Genomic DNA, 12,900 nt, shown 5'->3' on the forward strand with positions numbered 1-12,900 from the left:
CATCCGTGATTAAAATTTTCACTGAGGTGGCTACAGTCACTTTTCACACCGTCATCACTGTCATCATTGTAGTCACTATCATTGCTGTCAATATTACTAGCATTCAGGAGAGCTTCCAGACTATTATCATTAATTGCAAATCTCCTTTTTATCCCGTGAGAAGGTTCTGAAACTTCACTGTTCTCTCTTGACATCGCAAAAATGTACGCCGACTTGTAATGGCTACAAAGATTGTAAATAACAATTGATCTGATGCCCGGATGGCGCATATGTTTAATAACACCTTAACAATGCACAGACAAGAGCTGTGTTTGTTTATATACATATTGGCGGAAATACGAGCTTTAATATTTGGCGCGGAATATGACGCACGTGTGTCGTCATCGGCATTGAGTGAAAGTGGAGTCATGACGCATACGTGTCGTCATCGGCCGCGAACGTGTTAAGAATAACTTCCTTTAGAGTAAGACTTGCAGTGTGGATATTTATGTCCATTGGAATTACACTCTTGTTAAGAGAAGGTAATACCACAAGGGCTTATCTTCTTATGTGTCTTAGCACTTGTGGCTCCTGACCACTTCGGGTAGCACCTAAATTTTTTTACCTTTCTCCTTTCATCTTTCTTAAAAATTTCAGTAGAGACAATTTTCAAGACAAAAGTCTTTTGTGATCATCTCCCTGCTCTCCCAAATCTCTCCAATTATAATTAAGTAAAAATTACTTCTTAATTTTGGTGGGTTTAAAAAAAATGTCTATTCTTAAGTTAGTTAGTTTCATCAGCTTTCTTAGTAGTGGACTTCCCAGTTTTCTTAAGAATTCACTGATCAAGCACAAGTCACTGTACATCTCAGCCAAGAATGCCCATCATCATGAGAAAGATAACTAATAAGTTTTGGTTATATTTTATGCAGTGCTAAGATCCATCCCTCTTTCTTGCTGGCTTAAATGGCTTTCTTTATTCTTCAGTTTTTACTGAAATTCAGATTGGCCGCTGAATAAATTTACAGGCGTTCTTTTCTATCAGATATACATTTTATTTTTTATTTTACTTTTTAAGCTTCACAACTCTCAAACTATTTCCTTAATAAATGCAATCATGATTTTTTAAAAATTTGTTTACTTTTTAGTGGCCATGATCATTAAAGTTTCAAGTCTTTATGATCTGACACTATGGTTAGCCATTTTCAGTCCCATTGGTGGAAAATAAAAATAAAAATAAAATTCACCATCAGAATGTTGGCCAGCAGGGTAAGGGAGGTGGTAGTGTACAACTTTTAATCACTAATTGGCTGCCAAAAACCTGGGTTCAATTTTAAACCTTTCCATTGTGTTCATATGGAGTGTGGGTATATGATCTTGTTGATGGTGATTCATTCATTGGATGAGGGCAGTTAGCCTTGTTTAGACCCCTTGGTGTTATTCAACAGAAGTAGGCTATGCGCCAACACACTGTGTCACCCTTTTTCCTACGTTATCGTCACCACCACCACCACCACACACCTTGATACACAGGTCGTCTAATAGAATGACCTGCATCAGGCCTCTGCGGAGGCCACATGCCATCACATTTTAGTGCTACTGTATTATCTCAGCTTGAAATGTAATTCTCTATTATCAGGACGAGTCCCCGTCAGTTCCTTATGATGAAGCATTGAGGGAACGAGAAGAGATGAGGAGTAGTGCTGTGAGTCAGGAATCTTTGACAGAACAGTTGGCAAGCTGCAGGCAGCGAGCTACCAAACTGGAACAGGACAAAGAGCATTGGCGACTAGAATATCAACTATTGCAGTTACGGCACTGTAAGGTGAGTACGCTAATCTGGAGTCTGGTTATGTATGGGAATCCTGTCCTTTTCTTATTTTCTTGGTTGCTTGCTTTCCTTTCTTTCTTTCTTTCTTTCTTTCTTTCTTTCTTTCTTTATTCTGCTACTGCAGATTGCCAGAGGTCAAAGAATACTTTTCAATTTTTAAAAGTCATAATGTAATTTATATGCTAAAAACTTTTTGATAAAGTGAAGTTGTCTACATTGCTCCTAGTTATTAATTATCAATAACAATCTAAAAGATTTGGCAGAATTTGTACTGAACTTTTCAGTGTGAGAACGGCCACTTCTTGGAATGCCCTTGGAATAGTTCCACGGCTGCTGATCATTAAGTCAAAGACAGAAGAAAATTTCTCCAATCTGCATTTCTTTTTAAAGTATTCTGCTGTCAGTTTATATATGTTTCTGTTCTCACGATCACCTTCTTGTGGCTGTTCAGAGTCTGTTTTAAATTGCGTTGTTGGATTGATTATGAAAGCGGACTTGTTTCATCTAGTCGATTTCAATAATGTCCACTCTTCTTGTACTCCCATTGTCAGCATTGCAGTAGACTTCCTCAAAAACTTCATAATTCCTTTCTGAAAGAGAAGCTGCTGTCTTGCTCCTAATTTGATGATGGTGAGCATTATGCAAGAGTTCACCAGGCAGGCAAGAGCCTAGGATGTATGCTAAAGTTTCTGTCTCGCTACAGCGTCTGCAGCGGGTTCCGCCCAGGATTCGATCGTGGGTGGCTCTTATGGGAGCAACATTGTCTTGTAGTTTGATTGCATCTCTCCATTCAGAACTGCTGATTTCTATTCTTGTTTCTAGCCATCCATTAGTGAAAGGACAGTCCTTGTAGAGAATCATGCCTTTGCCACATGCAATAATTTGCAATAATTTCATTGTGGAGATTTATCTCCCGTATGCAGTTATCAGACTGTGCCTCGTATAATGGGCTTCTGATAAGTTCACTTGCATACACCCCAGCATCAGTGGGTAGGATCTGACACATCCCACTGTGATTAGTCTAGTATCAGACCTAAGACGAAACGCTGGTTAACAGAGCAAACGCCTGAAAAGCCTTACATCTGATCTGCTTTGCCACATACACGTAGGTAACACCAAGTTTTAAATTCCTCTGTTTTTAAATGTCCCCATATTTCAGTTGATGATGATGGAACAAGCAATTGTATGATTATAAATTTGTTGAAGATAGAAGCCATGCTTTTGGTGTTGACCTAGTTAGTATAAACTTTGAGTTTTTAGAATGTCAAACTCTAGATTTCTTTTTTGCATTGTATCAAATCACTTACTTGTTGTCATGCTACATATCATATATGTATAATATTGTTTAGATTGTGTAGATTTGTCACTGATTATAGCTGATATTATGAAAAGTGCAAAAAATAACTTGAATGTTAAAATTCAGTGTTCACCACCTTAATAAGTGTGAAAATTCTTTGATCTTGCCTAAGTGCATTCTGACTGCAGTTCTGCCTGTATTGAACTTGACTGTTGGGATCATCTGTAGCCTGTAGCTGGCATAAACCATTTGGCTGCAAGTGGTTTGTGGATTTGGTGTATAGTGTAAAACTGTTCAACAGACCGAAAAATTTAAAAGGTTATTTTATCAAACGGGGGTTGAAGGGGTAGTATGTTGTCCTGTGGGTGCACTTCTTGCTGATGGGAGTGCACTAGCAAAACACAGGAAATGCCATTTATTCCTACCAAGTCCAATACATGCATGTCCACGCCATGGCCTCTGGGCAACGGGTACATTCTTCAAGGTACACGGCTAAGTCATGTAAGGGCAGAAAGCAAGTTCTCGACGCTTAAATGGGGACCAATCAGCTAAGGGAGACAACCTTAACAGAAATCATCGGTCGTCCAGGATTGCTGGGGGTTGGAGCAAAGCTAACAACCTCGCTCCGGAAAACAAACTGTTGTGAAGCCCCAGAACATGCCTCGGAATGGTGGATTTAATAGACAATGAGCTAAGCTAACAGCAATGAACTACGCAGTTGGTACATGGAATGTACGCACCCTTCTACGAGCCGGAGCATTGAAAGTATTGACGCAGAAACTAGAAGTCAACAAAGTGGACATAGCAGCCATCCAGGAAACAAGATGGTCAGGAAGAGATGAGATCTGGGACACCAAAACCTACACAATATGTAATAGTGGGAAGCCAAGAAATGCACAAGGAGGAGGAGTAGCAGTTATAGTACGAAAACAAGCCAAAGGTGATGTACTACAATTTTTTGGCAGTAAATGAAAGAATGGCAGCACTGCGTGTTAAAATGCGATTCTATAATTTAATAATCATAAATGTATATGCACCAATGGAAGACAAGGAACAAATAGTCAAGGATCAGTTCTATGCTGAACTGGAACGAGTGCTAGATTCAATCCCATCAAACGATGCTAAGATGATAATAGGAGACCTAAATACACAAATTGGGAAGGAGGAGATATATCAAGGAGTAATAGGGATACTAATGATAATGGACAGAGATTGCTTGACCTTGCTACCAGCAGAAACATTAAAGTGATGTCAAATTGTTTCCCCTCATAAAGAGGTACACAAGCAAACATGGATATCGCCGGATGGAAAGACCTATAATCAAATAGACCCTGTAGTAATGGAGAAAAGATGGGCATCCATTATCATGGATGACAGATCATTCAGAGGAACAAGTTGTGGTTCCGACCACTTTCTAGTTAAGGCAATCTTATGGTGCCGCATTATGAAAGCAAAGAAGGAAGGAGTGAGTAGGATAGAAAAGTACAATACTAGTGAACTTTAGAATAAGGAAGTTTCAGAATGATATGGGGAAAGAATGGCAGAAGTTCTGGTAGAGAAATATAATAAGGATCAAACAGCAACAGTCGAAACCAAATGAATTGCTCTGAAGGAAAGCGTTAAGGCCGTGGCAAAGGATACACTAAACATTGTATCCAAAAGGAACACACAGGAATGGTTTGATGAGGAATGCCAAAAAGCCATAGAAGAAAGAGAGAAGGCATATAAAGCATACCTAGAGAGACCAACAAGGGTGAAGAAACAAGAGGTTGAAAACCAGAGTAAAGAAGTAAGGAATGTATGTCGAAGAAAGAAGAGAAGAAATTTAAATGAGAAAATGGCTAGAATAGTGGAGGAATTTAAATATAATAGCTATATGGCTTACAGAGAAGTTAAGGAAGTGAAAGAAGGATTCAAGGCAAGAACAAACATGTGTAAGGACAGAGATGGACAGCTTTTGGGAGATAAAGAAGGGATCCAAGATAGATGAAAGGAATATTTCCAACACCTCCTGAACCCAGTAGAAATGGAAGGGAAAACACCAACTACCTCAAGGAATAACAATGAGACAAATGAATCGGAAGTCACAGCACCATCTATAAAAGAAGTGATAGAAGCCATACAGCAACTGAAAAACAATAAAGCTCCAGGTATCGATGGAATCCCTGCAGAGTTGTGGAAATATGGAGGAACCACGCTACAAGAAGCTATATATGATCTAATTGAGAGTGTGTGGAATACAGAAGAAATGGCTGAAAACTGGCGCAAAGGCATCATATGCCCAATGTACAAGAAAGGGGATAAGTTGGTATGTAGCAATTATAGAGGGATCACACTGCTGTGTACAGTATATAAGCTGTTCACCTCCATCCTGAAGAAGAGACTGGAACTCCTGGCGGAAGAAATTCTAGGAGAAAACCAGGCAGGGTTCCGGAAGGGAAGATCCACTATTGATCAGATATTTACTGTGACACAAGTGTTGGAGAAGTATTGGGAATGGGGCATAGATGTGGTACTGATGTTTATTGACTTTCAACAAGCGTATGACTCTATTGACAGGGATAAATTAATGGGGATATTAAGAGAGTTCAAGATACCAGAAAAGCTGGTGCGACTGGTGGAATTAACTATGAGAAATACGATGGTGGGAGTGAAAATTCAGACTGAAGTAGGCAGCTTCTTCGAAGTGAATCAGGGATTGAAACAAGGAGATGGCTTAGCACCAATTCTATTTAACCTGGCACTAGAATCAGTGATTAGAAAGTTAAGGGTGAACACCAGTGGAACACTTCTATACAAAACAGCTTAACTAGTTGGATATGCTGATGACATTAATTTGATGGGAAGAACAACAAGGACAGTTAAGGAAGCATTTGAAGACTTGAGAAGGCAAAGAGATTGGACTTAAGATCAATGAACAAAAGACAAAGATAATGGTGCAGGCTTGGAGAAGGAAGTATACAAATGACCAACTTGTCCCTGAAGGATCCAAAGTGGAGGTGGTGGATGAGTTTAAATATCTTGGTGTACATCTAACCAACAAGAATGAGGAAATGGTAGAAATACAGGCAAGAATTCAAGCTGCAGTATAGTGATGTATGGAAGTGATTCGTGGACCCTCCCAAAGAAAGCCGTGGAGAAGATAGATTCCTTCGAAAGGAAAATCCTGAGGAGAATTTATGGACCTATATGCGTACAAGGGGAATGGAGAATTAGATATAACAATGAACTATATTCCCTGTATGGGGAGGCACCCCTGTCGCATGCCATTCGAATGAAGAGACTTAAATGGGCAGTTCATCCAATTAGGATGGAAGAACACCGAATCCCAAAGAAGGTATTCTTAGGAGACTTTGGAGGAGGAAGGCTATGTAACAGATGGGAAGGTGGTGTACATCAGGAGACGCAGCACACATCCTCAAGATCCGGAATTGGAAAGTTGCTGCGCAAGATCGACAAGTTTGGTGGAGAGAAACTGGGGAGGCCGTGACCCGAAAACGGGCTGTCGCGCCATAGGCAAGGCAATTTTATCAAACACTAGGCATATTACTTGATCTTCATGAGTAAGGATTAAAGAGCTGGCTATTTTTAAGGACCCTTTCTCTCAAAGCATTGATACTATGTCAATATATGAATTTTTCATCTAAACAGTGTTATGTGGCTGCAGATGTTAATAATATACAAAACTTGTACCACTTTTAACCAATAAGTTACCATAAGCAACAAATGTATCGACAAGGTGGAAAATAAAAAATACTTAGTTGTGAATCTGTTAAAGTGCGATACGGACCATGAAGTTGATTTTATGTAATCTCGAATCATCTTGGGAGTTAAATTTTATTTTGAGATATAGAGAATACTGTTTTTGAGCATGTGTAGCACATAAGTGAATTATATGTATCTACAGTATTTAAAAATATAGAAACTCAATTTCACAGCATCACTTTAATTATAACCCTTATTATAGTAACTTTTTAGGAGACAGGATACAGTACATACAGTAGTAAAACAAGAAACATACCTCCGTTAACACCTTTGGAAAAAAATCTGTTAGTCTCGTCTGTTTGTTACTGTTAACCTTTCTTGCCTTCACGTTGAAGCTTTTCGTCAATACCACACAGCCGAAATTCATAAATGGAGCTTGTCATCCACAACTTTGGGGGTTGCTATCGTACGTGACCGGTAATTAATTCTCATCTGAGAACCAGCGAGGCTTCACCGATTTTCTGATCATATTAGCTCCCAGCATCACTGTAAACCTTTCTTTAATTTTTAACTGTTCCTCACAAACCACAAATGCTGTACTGCACAGTTAAGATGTTGCACAAAATTTGAGTTATAGAGTATTTTTTGCTTCAAGGGAGGATATGTTTGCTTAGAGAAATTGAGAAATTCGTGTAACCGAATTTTGAGTAATACAGAATTAAATACACGTGAAGAACAGGACAAACGGCCAGGAAATTTAAGTTACAAATGAACAATGATTTACACATGGAATGAGTAGCCTATTCATTAGTGAAAGTGATTACAGGCAAAATCACAAGAAAGCTGAATTTTCTCGAAAACCATTAGAGTTGAAATAAATAAACTATCTGAAAAAGAAAACATTAAGAATTAAGTTGTTCCTTTTTCAGGTATAATTCTGTTACCATATTTTCTTTTCCAGTTTATAAATTTATTTATTTCAAAATTAGTTTTGTCGGACTGAAGAACCAAACATTTATAAATTAACTGAGTCGAAACTGAAAAGAGATGGCTTCATATATTACAAAGAAAAGAAAAAGACAGGTATAATTCTGTTACCATATTTTCTTTTCCAGTTTATAAATTTATTTATTTCAAAACTATTTTTGTCGGACTGAAGAACCAAACATTTATAAATTAACTGAGTCGAAACTGAAAAGAGATGGCTTCATATATTACAAAGAAAAGAAAAAGACAGGTATAATTCTGTTACCATATTTTCTTTTCCAGTTTATAAATTTATTTATTTCAAAACTAGTTTTGTCGGACTGAAGAACCAAACATTTATAAATTAACTGAGTCGAAACTGAAAAGAGATGGCTTCATATATTACAAAGAAAAGAAAAAGAAAATGCATATGACATTTCCTGCAGAATATTTAATTTCAAGCGCACGCAGTGCACTTTGTTTTTCAATAGGGCCAACCGTTTACCCAATTTTTTAGTTGATGTATGCCAAAAATTTGGGACATACCCTTGTAAAATCCTCCTGCTAGTTCAAAACAGTGAAATATATCAAAACCAAAAGTATTCTTTGCATGATACTGGAGTTCAAGTTATATAATTACCAAATTTCAGCTCAGTCAGTCCAATAGTTTTTGAGCTTGTCTGGAACAAACAAACAAACAAACAAAAAACAGACTCCATCTCAATTTTATTAGTAGTATATTGTAGATAGATAAATCAGTAAAGTTAGGAAGGAGAATGGGAATTAAAAAAAGATAAGTACAATGACAGGACAGTGTGAGCAGAGGGAGCAACGGAAGGGAGAGACAAAGACAAGTATGAAGACTACATTTTTTCAGTACCTGTGTTTAAGCTGCTGGTTTTGTTTTTTCCTGTGGTTCCCCTATGTTCCTTTTGTTCTACTATTTGTACCTTTTTTAATCCAGCTTTCTCCTTATTTTTCTCTTCCCACATCATCAAGAAATAATTCTCAGGTTTTGTCTCTTTAAAGTGTGTAGATGCCCCACCTCACTGATAAAGCTGGGGTTCATGAAGATACGAAATTTGTCGTAATCTTTCCTTTCTGGTATTTATCTGAAACTAGGTTGTGTTCACTGAAATAAACCCATTCACATGGCAGTATGATGATCATGTGCAATACTTGTTTCAGCGCTTGAAAGACTTGGAGGAGCAGTTACAGTCGCTCAGTGGGAGTTCAACGCCTCAGGGAGATGCCGTTTCAGAAGGAGAGGGAGAGACTGCACCACAAGGTCCTATAACCATCACCAATCTCCTGGGGCGACTGGAGGCTCCATTTGCTCTAACCAAGGAGATGGAGGCTAGAGAATTGGAAGTGAAGAAGTATTTCACAGAGCGTATCAATGACCTTGTAGGCTCACGTCAAGAAGCTGAAGCAAAGTCTGCTGCTCTTACTGCTGAGGTATAAGTTATAGTTTCTAAGTATATCATTGTTCTCCATAGGACCTTTTTAATGGTTGGACCGCCCAGCCGTTTTTACAGACCATACAGCTAATATAACCTAGCCCTCGAACCGGTAGTTGAAATAGCTCTAACCGGTGGGTGTGCACCATGCATTTGCAGTACTTACGTATGTCACTCTGACACATGTATTATTCACAGAATATGCACATATAATACACCAAAACATTCAGCATGAACTGGACTATTTGAAAAGTGGTTTATATTTACCCTCAATGTAATTTTTTTTTAATCTTCCACCCCTTTAACTGCCCCCTCAAAAAATCAAACATATTTTTTACTTACACATCAAATATAAATGACTAATCAGTATTTTAAAACTTTTTAAAATATACATTTTGTAGAGAAATTAATTCTGATTATAGGCATGCATATTTTAAGTGAATAGTGTTAATACTTTAGGAATGATTCAATAAAACGTACGGTAGTTGATAGAGCTCTAACCAGTGGGTGTTCATAACCTACCTCAGGTAGCACAACACTTATCCATTCTGTTGCAGTAGGCCTTTAATTTACAGATGCATTTCATTCTATTACAATATCTTCATCATTTAAATCCAAAAATGTAGCCATCGTGTGTGCATAACACACAGTAAACAATGAAAGCAAGTCACAACAAAACCAACACGTGTTTCAAAGCTGTACAAATTGCGACCTTCATTTGTTTCAAATATATCACACATAAATGGATGTATTTAACACAGAAACATTCCACATTCCAAGGAGAAGACATGCCTGATAAATGCTGCCATCTAATGGAAATATTTACAACTTCTTCCAGCTGTATTTATTGGTAAAGTAGACCTGACGATCTATTGTCAGTGGCGGTTGAGATAGGCGCATGCCTGCCGATCTATCGTCAGATACCGGTTCGAGGGCTAGATATGTGCTAGTTACATAATATTGATGCATATTTGAGTCGTTGGGTGCTCAAAATTGAAATGTAGGCCTAAATATCATAAAACTGACCATTTAAATGATAAATCTTTGTTGCTGTCAGCATAATTGTATCAATTACAACGGAGTTTAAAAATTTAGGTTGACTATCACGTAGTGTCGTGCACAAGCGGTGTCTGGATTGGTGTGGAATCGCGAGCGAGCACTCTATTTCCCATGACGTCACAAACCCATAGGGCATTCCACAGCAACAAAGTTGTAAGCCCCAGTGCTATGTGATTATGAACGAGCAGTAGAACCCTAGAAGTTCAGAATATTCTGTTATGTCTTGTTCGGGATAGTGACACCAAACTAGTTCAATTTTGCTGTTAATATTTACCTGTCTGATACTACTGTTAATGCTCTGGGGGGAATACATTAAAATTTTATCATATTCATTTTTTACATAGTATTCCCTGCCTGGCTACTCATCCCTGCCAACTGGCTGATGAAAATTTCTGGGAAGAACAGTGTATACTGTATGTGCAAGGTTTGTTGGGTGCTGCTATTATGGAGAATTTGGGAAAGGGGAGAGAGAAGAGTACCAGTTCGGTATTCATTTCTGCAGTATTGCCAAACAAAGGGAGTGAAACAAATGTGGAAATGTAAATAAAGCTCAGTCTCAACAACATTAATTGTACACATGCATGTTTACTTTGTATATATGAATGAAGAGAGAAAAAGAAATTAAAAGTAATTAATTATGTTATTGGCTTTACGTCCCACTAACTGCTTTTTTTACGGTTTTTGGATATGCCGAGGTGCCGGAATTTAGTCCCACATGAGGTTTTTTACGTGCCATTATATCTACCGGCATGAGGCTGACGTATTTGAGAACCTTTAAATACCACTGGACTGAGCCAGGATCTAACCTGCCAAGTTGGGGTCAGAAGGCCAGCGCCTCAACCGCCTGAGCCACTCAGCCCAGCTCTAAATTAAAAGTAATAGATAAAAATGTAAAGAAGTTTGGTGCTGTTAGTACTTTGCATGCACTTTGCAGATGCAAGAAATGTTTGCAGTTGCATTACAAAAATGTGCAAGGAAATCATTATGCACCATAATATTTTATTTCTCATATTAAATAAAAATTCCCTAAACATGCTAACAAGTCAAGGCATTCGACATATGATATACAGTACAAGGCAAACTATGAAGAAACTTCTGCTATATGAAGCCATATGGGATACTGTGTTTATGAAAATGAAGAGTTTATACCAACTTTACAATCTCATATTGCAATATAAGAATCTCATATTTGGGTTGTTCCATATTGACTGTACAGTATAAGAAAAATATACAATTGGTCCACCGTAGTCAATACACGGCAGACAGCTCTCTATACTCTGCAAGGAAAATGAAGGGACTTGGGCTGTGGAAAGCAGAATGGGAGGCACCACTTCAACATCTTAACATCTGTCACTTACTTTTTTTTTTTTTTTTTTTTTTTTTGCTAGGGGCTTTACGTCGCACCGACACAGATAGGTCTTATGGCGATGATGGTATAGGAAAGGCCTAGGAGTTGGAAGGAAGCGGCCGTGGACTTAATTAAGGTACAGCCCCAGCATTTGCCTGGTGTGAAAATGGAAAACCACGGAAAACCATCTTCAGGGCTGCCGACAGTGGGATTCGAACCTTCTATCTCCCGGATGCAAGCTCACAGCCGCGCGCCTCTACGCTGGCACTTACTAGAGAAGGCTGGTAATGAGTTCGTAACATCATTGTGCAATCTGGTAGAAGAGAGAAAACTGTGCGTTCAGAGACTTGACCTAAGAAATGCAGATAACACCCAACTTGAAGAAATTAGTGCAAGGAAGTTAAGAGTAATGCTAAGGAAAAATAGAGTATACATGCCTGCCAACTTTTACGTAAAAATTACAGATATTGCAGCATTTTATGGTTTTACGGATGGACGGTGTCATTTTACAACTTCGTGGACAAAAATTTGAAACGTCAACATTCAATAATCACCCCACTTCTGTACAATCGATTGTTTGCGTGGGTTGAAGCCAAGTCCAAGCTCTACCAGCATTCTTGCCATCCAACCGGCACTCCACTTTAATAGCGATTCTCATTCTTCAATGAAGTGATGTTACTATAGAATACTCTAGTACAAGTTAATCCCTTAATAGACTGTAAAAATGTACAGATGTTTTAAATCCCACTCATATCATACCGTTTTCATTACCGGCACATGAGAGTTGACAGTTAATATTATTTCCATTGGATGTGAACTTATGTTGGATGTCACATTTGAACTTTTAAACAAGAACAGCTTGTTCACTCCAACATGACCTAATGTACTTGTACTCCAGTACAAATTGTTATAAAAAATATATTGTTTTAGAATAATCCTAGTAAGCATCTTCTCAGAGCTCTGACTTGGAGTTAGAATTCATGGCTGACGATGCCTGCAATGACAGGCGAAACATGTACCATACTTAAACTTAATATAATGACAATGTTATAGTCCTAAATACTTTACTAGTATTTAATAGGTGGTTTCAATAAATTAATTGTTTAACATTTAATAAGTCCACGATAGTCGATAACTCATTCTTTGATATGATTGGTACTTTTACCCGTGTGATGTTTATGTCATAATTGGAATTGAATTTAAAGCCGGGATAACAGTTCTTCCGTGTGAATCTTAGGTGTCGACAGGCTCTGCT

At 38.1% G+C, this 12,900-nt stretch overlaps 1 protein-coding gene across 1 annotated transcript in view; it reads left to right on the top strand.

Moving 5' to 3' along the window:
- The window catches only part of LOC136884187 (protein phosphatase 1 regulatory subunit 21), a 179,924-nt gene that overhangs the window by 131,467 nt on the left and 35,557 nt on the right, over positions 1-12,900 (top strand). Inside the window, exons 12-13 of the mRNA XM_068228739.1 lie at positions 1,619-1,804; positions 8,967-9,236. Of these exons, the coding sequence (XP_068084840.1) occupies positions 1,619-1,804; positions 8,967-9,236 (456 nt within the window). The remainder of the gene's footprint in view (positions 1-1,618; positions 1,805-8,966; positions 9,237-12,900) is intronic.

This window comes from Anabrus simplex, chromosome 1 (genome assembly GCF_040414725.1).
Source record: "Anabrus simplex isolate iqAnaSimp1 chromosome 1, ASM4041472v1, whole genome shotgun sequence".
Taxonomy (NCBI): Eukaryota; Metazoa; Arthropoda; class Insecta; order Orthoptera; family Tettigoniidae; genus Anabrus; species Anabrus simplex.